Source organism: Cydia pomonella, chromosome 8 (genome assembly GCF_033807575.1).
Source record: "Cydia pomonella isolate Wapato2018A chromosome 8, ilCydPomo1, whole genome shotgun sequence".
NCBI lineage: Eukaryota > Metazoa > Arthropoda > Insecta > Lepidoptera > Tortricidae > Cydia > Cydia pomonella.
In genome coordinates this window covers 7,634,064-7,652,680 of record NC_084710.1, presented here as the reverse complement: position 1 = coordinate 7,652,680, position 18,617 = coordinate 7,634,064, and the positions used below count along the sequence as shown (strand labels likewise).

Below are 18,617 nucleotides of genomic sequence, written 5' to 3'. Positions count from 1 at the left end.
TCCCACAGTATAATCCTATATCTTAATTAATTACTATGCAAACTTTATCTAAGCGAAAGGCTTATTCTCACAAATTGTAACAGAACTATTATACGGGAATCACAATGATGAAAACAAATCAGAAACAGATGGTTACTTGAGAAATTCACGTCGTACTAATAAAAGATCAAACAATGAATTTAATTGTACTTCGGTTTGCGCAACTTGGTCTGAAAGTTGTTAGTAGATGAATTGGATGAGTAGAACCAAAGCAGCTTTCAGAACAACTTTCAGACCAATTTTGTTCCGACCAATTTTGTATCAATGTGTATTCAAAACTTGCATTTCATTAATTTCAGTGATTGTACACTTTTATTTTTGTTTGTCATTCATTCATCGTTACTTTTGTTCTACTCATTTCCTCAAAGGTTAACTGGAAGAGATCCCATACAGGGATAAGTTCGTCGTTGTTGTATTTAATTTACTCTGTAACTGTGTTTTTCTATGTACAATAAAGTATATACATACATACATACCAATGTATCATCAATGTTGTTTTAAAAGTAGCAAACAATGTTCTTTTGAATGACTTGATGAATTTGACCTCCCCTAAGGATCTTTTAAATAGCCGTATCATCACTACACCTCGCTGAACTCGCAATGTGCCACTGTATATGAACTAAGTAGAATATAATAACTGCAAACGCAGGGCAGCTTGTGGCGAGCTGTTGGGGAGCAACGACCCCACGTACCTGAGTGCTCTAGGGGAGTTTGTCATCCGAAGGAAGCTGGGTGGGACAGGATTTTCTGCCTCTGGCTTGCCTTGGCCAGCCGTCCAGAGTGGTACCGTTAGAGCTATATGCTTTAGGGGTGGAAGTAAAATATGCATATAACGCGAGTTGGCACAGAGGCAGAGTGAGAAAAAAAGTGTTAGAAAGCGGCGCACACCTTTTTTTTTTTATTCCGAAAAGGTAAGCATTTGACCACAATCTCACCTGATGGAAAGTGCCGATGTAGTCTAGGATGGAACATGCTTACCTAAAAGATGTCTATTCACTCTCGATTTAAAAAGGTCCAAGTTATAGTGGACTGGGAATAGATTTGCAGGAAGTGAATTCCACTCCTTAGCCGTACGCATGATAAAGCTGGATGCGTAGCGTTTAGTGCGAATCAGTGGTAAAGTAACGACGTAAGGGTGAAACGCAAGTCCGCGTTTAGTCCCACGGTGGCAGAACGGAGATGGGGGGATAAGATTATGTAATCCCATCGCACACTCCCCGAATTGTATCCTGTAGAATACCGATAAACAGGCTACCTTTCTACGGTGTTCTAGGCTCTGCAGTCTAGCCTCCACCAATCTCGCATCCCCAATAAGCTTCCTACCTCTCAACACCCTTGAGTCCTTGTTTCCCTTGAGCCATCTTAGATGTCGCATTTTGTGGGGGCCCATCTTATGGAGGCGAGTCACGGTCTGCCGGAAATAAAATTGGATACCGTTTTGTTAGGCAGGCGTCCGGTTTTTTCTCCCATAGCCCAGTATTTGGTCCATCGCTTTCACCCAATAGCCAAGTTCATTTTAGAATCCATCAACTCTCATATTTAATAGTCCTTACACACTGGCGGGTGCCGCCGCTGCGTGCATCCCAAGACAGGGGCAAGGGCAGCATCCGCTCGGTGTACCCCTTGCATTTCATTAAATAGTCAAAAGGGGCTCTACGTGTTGGCTTGGCTCCGCGCACGCCTCTCAAAGGTACGGAACATCATTGTCCTGTGATGGGTCGGACATAGGTACTATAAACTACTAACAATACACGTCGTTGATCAATTATAAGTTACTAATACAAGTTTTCCTGCATTTCATTAATAAATATTTTTTTAATTCATAACGAGCAGATATTGACCCTATCGTAACAATTTATTCAATACCGAGAAAGGTGAGAAGCAGACTTTCAAATCAAGCTACGTAAACTTTCCTGAATTAAATAATTACTTGTTTAGATCTTTTGAAACCTTTAGTCATTGTTTTATCCGGTATTGTTTGAATAACAAAGTCCTCTATAACGATTAAAGAAAACAATGAAGTGTAATTGCGCCCTTCCTTCGTCCTTTCTCTATTACATGTACCTACCATCTTTTGTTGGAGCCTGTTGAGTCTGTATTAGTGATGTCTTGTTGTTGGGAATATTGCCGACAATAATCGATAACGTGAACAATATTGCGGTCAGTAGGAAGAAGGGCGCAATCGACATGAAGTTGAAAGCAAGAAAATAAATGTTGAAATTCTTAAACTAAAAGTTTTGCTGTAACTGTAAATAAAGACGTTAATTTTTTTTGGAGTTTATTAACCATATATATAATAAAACATTTAAAAATCATAATTCATGTTTATACATACTAATTGAAGCGTTTCGCCTATCAAAAAATATCTCAGTAAAAATCTTAGTAAAATTTCCAAAAATACAGTGTAAGTGACTAATAACAATGGTTACTCTACTTGAGTAATATTGACAGATACCTTTTAATCAAAGTATTTGAACTGGTTGCCGTAGTAGACAAGAACCAAGTCGAAAAGACGTAAGTGGTTAGTTGCGCCTTTTTTTTTTTTTATTTTTTTTTTTTTCATTTATTGATAAAATTATACAGATTTTACACGTCAATTCAATGAGGTTGCTTTACCATACTGTACAATGTCAACCATATTATTACGAGTACATTACAATGGTCAATTTATATTGATTGCAATTTTAGTTACAATTATTATGTTTATTTATTTAAATTCTCAAATTTATATGTTATTCACACTTCCTCAAAATAAATTCATTCACACTGTAGCAACACAGGTCAATCAACATTTTTTTAAGTTTATTATTAAATATTTTATCACTCGCAAAGGTAATTATGTCACTAGGTAGGGTGTTATAGATCTTGACACCTAGGACAGCGAGTGACTTTCGAGCTTTAGCGAGTCTGCGGTGCGGGACAAGTAGCAGGTGTGCACCTCGAGTATTTCTACCATGACACTGAAATGAGCCTCCCCGGGGTGCATGAAAGGAGCCTCCCCGCTCGACGCACTCGAAGTTACGGCGATTATACATTGCAACAGCGTCTGGCGCACCCCGGGCAACGTTCGGTATTACCACCGAGCGGCGAATCCTTTCGACACGATGGTTCCTCCAAGAAATACATGCGATCACCAGCGGCGCTTCTCGAAGCCTGCCTTGACAGTTATCTCTATTAATATAGAGGGCTTCTCACAGGACAAAGCGCTCCTCCTTTCGGAAATGTGCCGCGAGACGCAATGCGATATCCTATGCGTCCAGGAAACTCATCGTGACGCAGGCCAAACTCGGCCGCAGATTCCCGGACTGACCTTAATAGCAGAAATACCACATCCAAAACACGGCAGTGCCATCTTTGCCAAGCCCGATCTAGTGGTGACGGCCACTTCTTCCGTCACTCGAGAAACAATGGAGCTCATAACTGTGGACATCTGCTCATGTACAATAACATCCGTGTACAAACCCCCAGCCCAACCGTTTCGCCCCTGGGACCTTTGCGAACCGACTGACACCCGCACCAAAATTGTTGTCGGTGACTTTAACAGCCACCATACGACGTGGGGCTATCGCGAGACAAACCTCGACGGTCAGGAAGTTAAAGCGTGGGCGGAGACTAATGGACTCTTCCTTCTCCATAACCCCAAGCTACCGGGGTCTTTCAATAGTGGTCGTTGGCAGCGCAGCTACAACCCGGATCTTATATTTGTCAGCGAGAACATCAGTTCCCAGTGCTCCAAGGAGGTCTGCGGTCCAATTCCTAAAACACAACACAGGCCCATAATGTGCCGAGTGCGGGCTGTTGTGCAGCCTATCAAGGTGCCATTCCGCCGTCGTTTCAATTTTGAAAAAGCAGACTGGGACAAATACTCAAGGAATATCGACGAGAAGCTCTGTGGCCTGCCACCTCTGGCTGAGAACTATGACACATTCATCGAAATTATCCGTACAGTGTCATGTCGATCGATACCCAGAGGCTGCCGAACTAACTATATCCCTGGCTTGAGTTCGACGACAAAGCTGCTGCATAATTACGAAGCTCAATTTGCGAACGACCCTTTCTCTGTTGAAACTATACAGACAGGCATACAACTTATGGATGAAATAGCCGAGTCACGTAGGAAAAAATGGGAAGATACTGTTGCCAACATCGACATGACGCACAACAGTAAAAGAGCTTGGTCAACCCTGAACAAACTCACCGGCGACGCGCCTACAGCTGCGCGACCAGGACAAATCAGGGCCAACCAAATTGCGAGTCAGCTGCTGTTGAACGGAAAACCGCCCCACCGAAAATTACCTCGGCCCCCAACAATTCCGGAATATCACGAAGACGGCAGTGATATTAGCAAATCATTCACGCTAAGCGAATTCCGTGCCGCGATTAAAATCCTCAAAAATGGGAAAGCATCTGGAGTGGATGATCTCACGGTTGAGCAAATTAAACACCTCGGGCCGGAGGCAATGTCGTGGCTTCTCAAGCTCTTCAACAACTGTCTGGCAACGCTCAACATTCCAAAAGCATGGCGAAAGTCAAAGATTGTCGCGCTGCTGAAGCCAGGAAAATCCCCCGACAACGCCAAAAGCTACCGCCCCATCTCTTTGCTGTGCCATACATACAAGCTGTTTGAGCGCCTGCTGCTAAATCGACTGACACACGTTGTGGACCCTCAGCTTATACCAGAGCAGGCTGGATTCCGAGCTGGAAAGTCGTGCACTAGCCAGACACTGAAGCTGACGCAGCACATCGAGGATGGTTTTGAGCTCGGCATGGTCACTGGCGTCGCGTTTGTTGACCTATCAGCAGCTTATGACACCGTCAACATCAGGATCCTGTTACATAAAGTTGCTACCATCACGCGGGACAAGGGCTTTGTCCGGGTTCTAAGTGAGCTACTCCGCAATCGCAGCTTCCAGGTCCAACTTAATGCGGAAAAGAGCCGCTGGCGTCGACAAAAAAATGGTCTCCCACAGGGAAGCGTACTAGCTCCGACCCTTTTTAACATCTACACAAACGACCAACCCTGCCCACCAGGAACGGAACGGTTTCTATACGCGGACGATCTGGCCTTAGCAGCACAGTGCCACTCGTTTGAGAGAGTCGAAGAAACCTTGTCTGAGGCGCTAGAACATCTCGGGACGTACTATAAGGCAAATTGCCTTCAGCCGAATCCCAGCAAAACGCAGACCTGTGCATTCCATCTGCGAAACCAACAAGCGCACAGGCCCCTATGCGTGATGTGGGACGGAGAGGTGATTGAACATTGCCCCTACCCACGATACCTAGGAATCACGCTAGATAGGGCACTGACTTTTAAGACCCATTGCGCCAACACCCGTATGAAAGTCAGCGCGCGTAATAACCTGCTGCGGAGACTTACATCGACCAGTTGGGGAGCGACTGCACATACTATGCGTACTACTGGACTGGCACTATGTTTTTCAGTAGGTGAGTTTGCCTGTCCAGTCTGGCATCGATCTGCACACGCGGGCCTTGTAACAGCCGCACTCAACGATACCTGTCGTACTATAACTGGATGCCTCAAGCCGACCCCGCTTAACAGGTTATACCCGCTTGCGGGTGTGGCCCCTCCAGACATCCGCAGAGAGGTGGCTTGTGCTAGCGAAATGCGAAAACAACAGACTGACCCACGCCACCCGCTGCACGGCCATAACCTGCCACCCGTCCGCCTTAAAAGCCGCAAAAGTTTTACCAGGTGTACCAACCCTCTGGTGGGCGAACACTCCGATGCTCGCTGCTCACTTTGGCGGAGGCGGTGCCCACCACCAGACATATATGTGCCAGTGTCGGAGCATTTACCACCCGGTCACAAAGAACCATGGCCCATCTGGAAGGCGATGAACAGGCTCAGGTCTCAGGTTGGCCGTTGTAAACAGAGCATGGTCGAATGGGGACTGCTTCGTGGCCACTCTATTCAATGTGCTTGCGACACTGCACCACAAACCATGGCGCACCTGCTGGATTGCCCCGCGTGCCCGCACTCGTGCTCTGAATCTGACCTGAGAGATACCACGGTCCGGGCTGTCAGTACCGCTGCTTTCTGGGCATCCACTGTTTAGGGGAACCTCGACACGAGAGAAGAAGAAGAAGAACCATGACACTGTCCGCGCGTTGTGTATTGGTCCAGATTAGATCTCACGTGTTGGCAGGCCATCAATATGAAGATACAAGGCAGAGTGAGGATTTTATGGTCCTTAAATAACGCTTGGGCTGGGTGATCGTAGGGCTTGCCAGATATTATTCTAAGGGCCCGCTTCTGTAGTTTAAACGGTCTGTCACAGTCTGCTGACGTACCCCATAGCTCGACACCTTGGGTTAAGACTGAGTGTAAGTATCCAAAATAAGCAGTTTTGAGGTTGGCAGGTGTCAAGGTGGGTGCGAGTCTGGATAGGGCAAAACAGGCGGAAGCTAACTTGTTGCAAATCGCGTCTATATGGGGGGACCATGTCAAACCTGAATCCATCGTGAAGCCTAGATATTTCACCTGATCAACTTGAAGTAGAGTAACGTCATTTATAACGGTATTAAATTTATATCGTCACTTTTTCGCAGTTGGAAGTGCATAATATTAGTTTTTTCAATGTTTAGTTGCATTCCATTTGATAAGAACCATTAGGCAATCTTATGCATAATTCTGTTGGCCTTTATTTTTAAATTATTAAAATTGTCTGAGTTAATTATTATGCATGTATCGTCAGCAAACATAATGTATTCAGGTTCTGAACATGCAGTTGTTATGTCATTAACTAACGTTAAAAAAAGGTTATTCCCCATTATGGATCCCTGGGGGACAGAACAACCTCTGATGGGCCTAAGCTTTGCTTTTGCACCAAGAACAGAAGTACTCTGCTGTCGATTAGACAAGAATGACGCAATTGTGGCCAAAAAATGTCCTTCGAAGCCGTAGCGATTTAGTTTTTTTAAGAGCAAGGCGTGATCAATCATTTCGAAGGCGCGCGACAGGTCGCAGAATATTGCTGCTACCTGTCGCCCGCCCTCGAGGTGCGCCATCACCCTAGTAAACACATCGCGGGCCGCATCCCTCGTTGACCGTCCCACCTGATAGGCGTATTGCTGCGTATTTAAAAGGTTATTTGAGGTGAAATGCTGCATCAATCTTGCACTCAACAAACGCTCGAAAACTTTAGATACTACAGGAATTAGCGATATTGGTCTGTAGAATTTCGGTATATGCATATCTATAGCAAGAAAAGGAGCAATGATATTACTACAGGTGGAAAAAGGTCTAAGATATGTGTTGACATGTCATTTATGTCCTTCGATTGTTTGCGTTTTACATTTTTGCATGCACTAATCATATCATTTAACGTAAACCGTTCAAAAACAAATGTAGGTTTAGTATTGTTCCAAAAATTAGGTTTTGTTCTGTTGACACATCGATTATTTTTTCAAAAGTACACAAATAAGCATACGCATTTGAGTTTTCTGACAAGCAGGTTACGTGAATGTGTCTTTTTAATTGAGTTCTATTAAGAAATTTGAAGATACGTTGTGACCTTATGGGTTTATGGTAACTTCGCTTATAATACATACATAAAAGTAAATATTTGCTGGTTACTGCAATATATACATAATTTATTTAAAAAAAAACTTGCGCCTTTCTTCCTACTGGCGGCAGAATATTGCCTTGAAGTGGGAATGATGGCAGATCAGTGTGGCAGATTTTTCACCCGACTGACGGAGTTTTATTTTACGTTGCTGCAACAAAATCGTAGTTTACGCGTAATTGTATTTTGCGTTATACATTATATGTTTATTAGGTACCAAGTTAGTAAAGAAGATGCCGATATGCGTGCGGTTTCCTGATATTAACATATTTAGTGTGATGAACTCGCGTTATTTATCGAAACACTTGGATAAACTGAACACAAAAATATATTTAAAGAATTACAATTAATGCGTCATTGCTGTTACGACGATATTTTCAGACTGCCATGGTTACATACATTTTAAATTATTCTATTTTACTGTGACATTGTTCTAAAACCAAATAGAAAATAATACAAGAAAACTAAACCATAAATAAAACCTTTTTGTAATGCGGAGCAGAATACGTCACATTTAGGTAATAAAAAAATAGGAACAACGTTTCAAGGTTATAATTTCTCCATTATTTTAATTTATCTTTTATAGCTAATAAACTGTAATTAATGATGCCGAAAAGAGAAGAATTAAAAAAAAAAACGGGAAAGTTAGTATATTATAATAATGTTGTTGGCAATAACACATCACTAGGCTGCTGCAAGTGAATAGCCTGCTTTATCGAGCTCATTCATAAATATTATGCTGATAAATTCACATCTGGGTTTGAAATGAAAGAGGAAATTTTTCAATCAGCCACGGCTGTATTAAACAAATTGGAAAAAGGAAAAATAAACTGATCGCACGGGGAAGTTTTTAGGCCAAAAGTTGCTTTTCAACGCCAATCGCGTATTTTTTAAGTAAGGCAATTAAGTGAGACATACGCCGCTGAATAACGGGCAGAAAAGTAAAGTAAACGTTTTATTTCGTCAGTTAAATATTGAACCTTCTTTCCACTTGTTTGCTACGGCGTAGCGCTACGGAATGAGTCGCACTGTGAAATAAATTTTTTGACGAGGAAGATTATTTTAACTTTAACAAGTTAACTGTACCAATCTGAGTTGTAAACCTTGCTGCTTTGTGCCTTGAGGATTACCTAGACCCATATACGGAGTACAGACGACTGGACGTGTTAAAAATCTTAACTTGATTCAAATTTAATCAATCACAGTGCGAGTGTCAAATCAAAATATAAACTTATGTTAAGATTTTAAAATTTCATATAGACCTCAAGCCTCTTTCTAGCTTGAAAGACGTCATGACGTTGAGACGTCATCTACTATTGGTTGTACATTTCAAAGCCAAACTCAGTCACTGATTTATTAACACTGAAATATGTAAGTAACAATATGTGGATCCTAGTCATCTGAATAAAGAACTTTATTATTATCATTAAACTAGATAAGATTCGAAATAAAGCTCCATTGTATTTCTAATTAACAGTTCCTAAGTAAAATGCATTTCTAACTCAATTATATACGTCCTCAAATTAGCGGAGGCGTCTACGAACGCCCACGCACAGCTTTGCTACGTGTTTTTACCTTATGATTGCGGCAATAAGGTTGATAATTCTGTGTTTTCGATGAATGGGTATATTTGTTACCTTCTGGTTTGAGGCTTGATACCCTGAAGCTACATTATTGACGGTACGCCAACGCAATTCGAAGAGCATTCATCCTCATTTCTTCTGCTTAGAGCGCTACACTGAATATTATATATCTATCAACGGTCACGGTAAACAAAGAAGAAAGAAAATATATGTTTTATCTCTTTTGTGCTTTTTCGTACAACTAGTTGTTAACAATAGTTGTAATGTACAGGTTAGTTTAAAACTATAACACTTAACATGTGTGGAAACTTGAAAAAATATCATAACTGTACAAGTATGGTAACAAAGCAAAAAAAAAAGCAAAGTATGGTAAGTAGGTCGGCAACAAAGCTAAAAAAGTAAGTAATTTCATCCAACTTGATATATTATGACGAAAGTTTAAGACGAAAAAAAATAGGTACTTGCCCCAAGGAGAAAAGGAAGTACGTTGTAACTTTATTATTATATGGACCAACTTTTAGCTAATTTAATACGTACTACGTTTTATGAGCGCTAACGAGGTCAACGTTTCAGCTAGGACAAAAATTCTTTCATATGTTCTTTTCTAGAGTGCATTACTCAACCAGTTCCCATGAGATTTTGTGAGTAGGTTCAATAATTAAATAGAATTTTTGAGTCGATTCAGTTTTCGAATTTTTTTTATAATGGCTAGGCTATATATACATTTATTCAGTTTAAAGCTACCCTAGCGATGTCTATAGCTAACAGAGCCACGAGTCGATCAGTCAGTTATAATTTTATTATAGCAACTGTTTTCTGAATTCACTGTATTAAGTGTTTTTATATTCACTTTAAATATTGCTAAGATAAACAAGAAGTTTTACGCCGATTCAGCAATGAATTGCTGTTCTGTTGATTGAAACGTATCTATTAATAAAATCAAATTCGACACTCGCTTCCGAAGCCTTCGACACTGACCAGTACCCCTAGTGTAAATATTTTCGACAGCGAAACGTGACGTACGCATTTGCATTAAGTGTCATTTTGTATGAGATTTTTGACTTTCCAAAACGTCCCGCTTGGCGCGCTGTTCAAAAACCCATACAAAATGAGACTTAACGCAAACGCGTACGTTACGTTTCGCTATCGACTAAATGTACACTAGGCGTACTGAATCCAGATTTATATAGAGCGTATTGAACGTACAACCTTCATTCAAGTACTTAAATACTTAATAAGATTGATTGCAGTATTATACTATAACTAAAATCTTTTAATTAGCATTGTAATCAGCATGATTTAAGAAATAGTGTTATAAATAAATTATGATATTTATCAATACAAAGATCTCTAAAAATTAGTTATGTTATATAATACCTACCTATAAATACCTACGCAACAGTGTCTGACATCCTTATTTTAGTATCTTAGCTTAAATTTATGTTACAGACGAACCTATAAATATAATATTATGTCACAAGTAAGTATAAGCAATTACACTGGCTGACACCTCGTAGCTTACGCAACATGAGATAAATTATGTATTTCACTTTACATTTCTGGCGTGTTAGCATAAAGCTAATGAGGGGCCTAATAGAAGTTCGCGCTAACTGACGTATTTAAATTAAAGATTGAATATTAATTTTTTTACGTCCTTATATGTGATTAAAATATCTCATTCTTCTCCTAGTTCAATTTACACGGTTTTCAATGGGAAAGAAAACCTTATAGTCTACAAAGTGGACCTTTTTAGGGTTCGGTACCCAAAGGGTCAAACGGGACCCTATTACTGAGACTCCGCTGTTCGTCTGTCCGTCCGTCTGTCACCAGGCTGTATCTCATGAACCGTGACAGTTAGCCAATTGAAATTTCTACAGATTATGTATTTCTGTTGCCGCTATAACAACAAATACTAAAAACAGAATAAAATAAATATTTACTCCCTACAAAAAGCTCCCATACAAAAACGTGATTTTTAGATAATGGTACGGAACCCTTCGTGCGCGAGCCCGACTCGCACTTGGCCGATTTTTTTTAACGCAACCCATTTCAGTTGTAAAATACTATTTCTAATGTCCTAATAAATATGACAAACAGTTGATATAGGAAATACAATGATGTGAAAAATTCAATTACCCGGATTAAAATTGTTCCATGCGCAGACTTATTTAATGGCTTTGTTTGTGAGTCTCTGCAAGAAGTAATGCGTCCGCTAGTTAGCGCGGGTGCACGGAGCGGGTGGACGCACGCGGGTGCCATTGTAGGTAAAATCCGACGAACCCGTCCCCCGGTCCCCCGCTCCGTGCAACCGCGCCAGCCAACGGGCGTCCGTAATTATCACAAATACTACTACTACTACTGCTACTACTGCTTTAGAGCAGCGACCCGAAGTGGATCTTGGTCTCCGACACCAAAGACCACCATGCTTCTCTGTTCAAAGCCGTTTCTTTCCTGTCGACGGCGCCGATATGCTAAGTAACCCCAAATCACTAATAAAAAAATCTTGTGTGCAGAAAAGGTCACTAGGTAGTCCGAGTCCAAGGTTGGAAATTCCGCTGTCTAATTTAGAATTTTACCTTAAACCACGTATGAAGAAATTCCCTTTTCGACACAACAAGATCTAGCCACTTCGCGAGAAGTGCCATTCCATGTAATGGACTAAGAGCCGAATGTTTTTGTACACTAACCACGGTTTTACTACAGAGCAGATTCACAAAGGACTTTCTGAATACTTAGATTTCTACAGTTGAGAGTTAACCACAACTCTGCTGATTTAACCCATTATGCGCCAATAACGATACGTTGTCTTTTGTCTCTACGAAGCATTTCCTCTAAATATCGAGGAACCCATGTTATTGGCTACTACGTACCGCTACGATCGCAGCTCAGCGGTGAATGTGTTAAAATCTGTTTACCGTAAAGTCCAGTAAGTTTAAAAATAAATTCATAAATATTATGGGGCAATCGTACACAAATCAATACCTATCAATATTGTATGCATAAAAATTGGAAAATTAATTAATTCATCAATTATAATTTAAAACTGCCAATCATAAACTGGCTTTGAAACACTGAAACAAACTTAAAAGTGATTAATTTCTTATGGACACTCGGTCCGATTCAAGCTTTAAGATACGTCAAACATTTGTTAAAGTGTGTGATTAGATACATTAGTGTCCAGAATGACGTTTCTTCAAGCACGTCACTTTTCACACTGACATATCCAATCCATATCGTACCTATCCTTATGACATTTTTGACGTATCTTAAAATTCGAATTGGGCCGTCAGTGTACATTCGAATTGGCCTGTTATTATATTTATATTATGTATTTAGATTTGAAGAGTATTATAAGAAAAAAATAAACTGTTGATTTTCATCTTTTTGAAGCAAGGCGTAAGATGTGAAGTCTTACGCCTTGCTTCAAAAGGATGAAAATCAACAGTTTATTTTTTTCACCCATTTTGATGAAAGCTTATGACTGAAATAGCCGTGAAAGAGCGTTCATTTATCAAGCTACTTTTTCAAGCGGCATTTCTGCCGGCCTCCCACCGAGGTAAGAGGGTCCATGCAGGGTTAACAACCTTAGCAGGTTAATGATCTCTGTAAATGCTACAGGATAAACCTAAAATATTTGCTTAATTGATTCGTTCTTGTTCCCATTTAACGCTCAATTTGTGGAGTGAGAAGGTGCTTTAACATAATGTTGTTTACCTTAAAGGATATTTTGTAAATTGTATTTTTTGATGGGAAGTACCTCCACCATACAGAAAACCGCAGCTAAATAACACTAGACCCTACTTATAGTGTTGTGTTCCTGCCGGTGAGTAAGGTTACCAGAGCACACCGAGGGTGCGGAGTGTTAGGGTCGGCAACGCGCATGTAACTCCTCTGGAGTTGCCAGCGTCCATAGGCTACGGAGACTGCTTACCATCAGGCGGGCCGTATGCTTGTTTGCCATCGACGTAGTATATTAAAAAAAAAAAGACTGCGATTTCACCAGAGAAACTTCATTTGTTTTCCTCGCTCAGTGATTCTATTCTATCGGTTCTTAACAAACACATCCTTCTTTTTCTTCTTTTAAAATATGGCTTCCATCAAATCTATGATGATTTTGCCAATGTCAAGTTATGTTGTAAGTTTTAAGTGTGCTCGTAGAGCATGACGTTGTTCGGTAGTTGCTTTTAGTAAAGAGATAGCTGGACTTTACTAAAAGCCACGATGGATTGCCAGATGTTGATTAAAATATGGTTAAACGCGTTTCAAGATTAGTTTTTCATTAGCTGCACACTTCTACGATAGTTCACTGCATAATAAGCTATCAATATTACACTTTAAACTGCATGAATGAGCAAAACACAAAAAAATATTCTAGAGACGTGTTCGCCATCTTGAATCTCAACGACAACCACAAACACATCCCTCGCAGCGCATTCTCTAACATCTTTGGTGGAAACGCATCCTTAGACTGTTCCATATTTGAGCGAAATTAATGTCCGCTTTGGCCTACTTTCATAAAACGAATATAGCGGTTATATGTATTACAATGGATAGTACTTAAAATGTTAAAACCAGTCTCTTTGAGCTTTCTTTTCTTATCTCGCATGTCAAAGGCATCTCGTCAGACTTGGAAAGAGCGGCAATTACGTTAGCATTGCGAGATGAAATGCAATGTATGTATAATTTTCCTTGCAATGGCAAAAAAGAAACGAAATAGGTGATACACAGCTATTTTATTTATTTTTATGCAATATCAAAAGATATTTTTATATGTACTCACTTTTTAGTGCGAAACATTAAGTTCTGATAGATGCATCAATTACAGAAAGTGGAGATGTATTTTTGAATTTGATAATAATTAAATAGGATCAGTTTTATTCTTATAATTTATAAAAAAAAATTACATGATTATGCACCTGTTTACTGATGCTTAAGCGTTATTTTAATCTAGTCCTGTTTTGCATAGAGGTACACAAAAAATACTAACACGCAACCTTAACAGAGATAGGCACTTTAAACAACGGTATTTTTTCACGCCTCCGTTATTTAATAATGAAACAAAGTATCATTAATTATTATCGTTCGTCGATGAAAATACAGAGACAATTTTTATTTTATTTTATATCACTCGATTAGGTGTTTGGTGAAGCGAACCTCTTTAGATTGGTTACCTACGAAATCACCTACCTATGAGTTATATACAAAATAAATACTGCAATAATAAATACAAATATAAGCAAGCCTAAAGACCATGCGAATACCTGAAACACTTTTTTTTAATTCTTAGTTTAATGCTCAGGAGGCTCATGCTAAGTATATAAATTTTCATACACAGAATTGTCATTGCTTATGTACGAAATATCATTTGATATTTACCAGTTGCTTTTCGGTGAAGGAAAATATCGTGAGGAATCCGGACTAATCCCAACAAGGCCTAGTTTACCCTCTGGGTTGGAAGGTCAAATGGCAGTCGCTTTCGTAAAATCTAGTGTCTACGCCAAATCTTGGGATTAGTTGTCAAGCGGACCCCAGGCTCCCATGAGCCGTGGCAAAATGCCGGGACAACGCGAGGAAGAAGAAGAAGAGACACAGAATTGTCATTGCGCTTGAATGTTGGTAATATTATGTATAACTTGTATAACTCGCGCATGAGCAGCAATATGACTAATATAGGCTGAATTATTATATAATATATATATAACATTTAAAGGTGCCGAGATATTAACTTATTTTATTTTTCCGTGTTTTTAAAATATTAATACTACTTAGTTGGTAATTACTTCGTATACACACAACCGTTCATCTTCAACCTGTCTCTATACAAAGTTTCGTTTAACTTTTCAAACGTGCGATGTCTATAAAGCTTATTGAGGTCACAATAAAATCTCAAGCGAGCCAGCAAAGTAGTCACAAGATCAAACCCCTGAGGAGTAGAGTACATACGACTACAGTGCGCATGAAAAAGTTTAAATTAAATAAAATGGACCTAAAAAAATTCCATACAAAATTGTTACCATGTTTAAGCATTTTACGTAAAAAAAGTGACAGTTACGGAAAAAGTAGCACACTCATTTAATTTCTACTCTTTCATGTCGCTCCATGCGGCATCGTTCGCGACTTTAGTATGCACACAAACAGCTTAGGTACAGAACATACAATCGTACAAAAGGCGGACTTAATGTTATAAGCAGAGAACTTGTAGGTGGTGCAACATTATTAATACCTGTACAAGTAATGTAAATAATACATACGTATAAACATACATATATATGTCGGTATATAACATTAATATAAATGCATGCAAATATATAAGATATCAGATTAAGGTTAAATATGTCAGTCCAAATAATAGGTATTCTGAATATTTCATGTTCCGAACCACTTTTAAGGGAGCAGGTACTCATAATTAGTCACTAAGCTTATTTATTCTAAAGCGCTGCGATTGACTGAAAAAAATACTGAGTGCTAAGTACAAACTTTTTGAGAATTAGATAAACATCAATATATCTCACAATGCTCCCCAGAGAAAAAAAATATTGGCACAAGCAAGCGCCAATAAAGTATTGAAAAGTTTAATGACTTCAATTAATTTTATGTAACCAATGAAAGAAGCTTGCAAATAAAAATGATTTCAATGTCGAGAGCAGAATGAAGGGGGAAAAATTGCGTCACAGCTTACGCAATATCGGTAATACTACCTCCACTTACATTTTTACAGTATTCTAGGTACTTATAGAATTGTTGTTTTGTTATGCAATGTTCATTTATACTAACGCAGCAAATTACCAATGAATGTTACACCTTACATGAGAGAGAAGAAAAATTTGACATACCTATTACCGACGTTTGCATGTGTTTATCTGTAAGAACTTGTAACTTGTAGGTAGATTTGTTATAACTTTATTATCCGCTCCAATAAAATAATAAATACCTTTATTAAATAAAGGAACATTTGTGAAAGTTAAACTTCCTTCAACTTCAGAAGGAGCAAATTAACTTCAGTCATTTTCCAGACAGTCTCTGAAACTAATTGACTTAGTTAAAACTTGTAGTCAGTCTTCTGCATCCCACGCAGAACAATTGTAAACTCAACAAAACATCGATTTATCAGACAAGTTCTCATTACTTGGAGGTCAATTCAAACATACATTTTGATTTCCAAACGATGTCACATTGTTATTTTTCGCTCTTGCCAATACATGTACGAACAAGTACCAGCGAAATTCACGCACAAATTTGGCCTCCTGGCTGCGTAGCCAACGTGCCAATCGTTAACGCTTCGTGGCGTAGCGTAGTCATCTCTCTGTCTGTTTGACAGTGACAGTTGCGTTTCGTTCGCCACGAAGCTTGGACGATTTAACACCTGAGGGCCTACTGCGAACCACGTTCGACGTGTTGCCTCTCTGTCGCACTTGTAAATTCATACGTAAGTGTGACAGGCAACACGTCGAACGTGGTTTACCCGTGGCGGTAGACCCTCTGGACATTTTCATACGCGTTGTCTGTAATTTTCTGTACACAACAGTCTGCCGATTTTTGCGGTGGAGGAGCACGTCAAACGTATGGCTAGTTGTACATAACGTACGAATATCTATATCAGATAAACGTCAGTCCACACAATACATATGACCATTGGCCGAGGTTTTCGACAGAGGGGTGACCTCTTAAAGTCGACTCCGGTTGTTACAAGCTACGAAGCGTTAACAATAGGCACGTTGGCTACGCGCCTTAGTCGGTTAATATTTTCGTGTTTTTTTTTTTATACAGTGCTAAATAAATTCAGTGGTGTACGCAACTGGGATTGTGATCCGCTGAACTGCTGCTCTGAGACGATACAACAATGCGTGGCATCGCGCAAACATTGACAAAAGTTGATCATAGTAAAGCGACAATTTTAACAGATTTTTACCTGTATGGTTTTTCTTTATCACATTTATCTTGGGATTTTTTAGGTGAACCCAAGAAAAACAGGTACGCGTAACACCTGCTTCTATTAGTGTTCTAGTCTCATCAAGTATGCATAGACAGAGTTACCGAACAAACTAGTTAAAGCAGAACTAAGCCTATAAATAAATGTATATTAGAAGTCGGGTCACGTTTCTCAAATGTCAACAATGTCTTTGTAAAACGGGAGCTCTGAAATTGCTGCCGCAGAATTGTCAATTAGGATTTTAGGACGTATCCTGAAACCAATCAAAACTAGCGGAGTTTGCGTTCCTCATTCGTTAATTTTCATAAAGTTATTAATTTTTAAAATGTATTCATTTCCAATTATAGCTCAGTATAGTTATATAATTTAAATTAACAATTAACTGTGAGGTTGCACGGTTTGGTAATGAAATTACCTAACCATGTTGTCGGGAAAGAGAAACAGAGAAGAAATGAAATGTTCCCTTTTATTTCTTCCCTGTGCTCATTCCTCCTAAAATAAACAATAAAGTAATTACTTAATTTTTAAACTAACCTACGTATAATTGTAGTTATAAAATAGTACACAGGAAGTTAAGTCTGGAAATAAAGACTTTATTTGTGAATGAAACTTGCAACTCTAGAAAAAACTGCAAGTCCAAGAACAATAAACACAATTTACTATGAATGTTCATTTATCTCCACAAAATGAACGAAATAACGGTTTATCTGAATGTCGAGCTTAACCTATTCCTAGTCTAAATAATTTCTCTACATGTTATCTTCAAAATAAATCCTTAACTTTGTACGAATTTATTCATGCCTATTTACCACACCAGCTTTTAAAGAAGGTTCTTTATAATCTTAAAAAACTTATGAAAAAGTAGCTTTATCCACAATAGGTAGTGAAGTAATTTGATGGAAATTTTAAGTTGTTTCCTCGTGTTGTCTTGTGAATTATCTTTTAAATGATAATTTTGAATGATAAATATTTAGTACCCAACCTTTATTTGGATTTGATTTGTAATGTTTTACAGTTAGTACTTTCCTCGCGTTGGTGTGGTGAAATTTTTTGCGGTGGCAAAGTTTATTTTAACCCTCATGCATTGAAACACTCGTAACGCTCCATATTTTAGTTTTCGAACCACTCGCTCATGGTTTATTAATTCATTCAATTACGGAATCTTCCGCTTGTTCGGATATCAGATTACACGAGAAGTTAAACAACAATTATATTCACTTGTAAAACAAATAACTATTGTTTCCGGCGGAGGAACTGTAGACATTACACTACGACGAAAAATACATCTTCTTTAAATACTTAAAAATATGTAAAATACATGCAGATACTGATCTGAACTATTCAGATTCTAATGTCATAAGGTAAGTAACTAACCTGCGTGTTGAGCAGCGGGAGCCGACAATACTGGTGAGGTTATAGCTAGAAGCACCACAGCCAGAATCCACGACGCCGCCATTTTTACCTGTGAAAAAACAAAAG

The 18,617-nt window shown here is 39.1% G+C and overlaps 1 protein-coding gene across 1 annotated transcript in view; it reads right to left on the bottom strand.

Annotated features, from left to right (window-relative positions):
- Nucleotides 1-18,617, bottom strand: part of LOC133520464 (uncharacterized) — a 159,842-nt gene that overhangs the window by 104,450 nt on the left and 36,775 nt on the right. Inside the window, exon 2 of the mRNA XM_061854896.1 lies at nucleotides 18,513-18,600. Within this exon, the coding sequence (XP_061710880.1) occupies nucleotides 18,513-18,594 (82 nt within the window). The 5' untranslated portion in view covers nucleotides 18,595-18,600. The remainder of the gene's footprint in view (nucleotides 1-18,512; nucleotides 18,601-18,617) is intronic.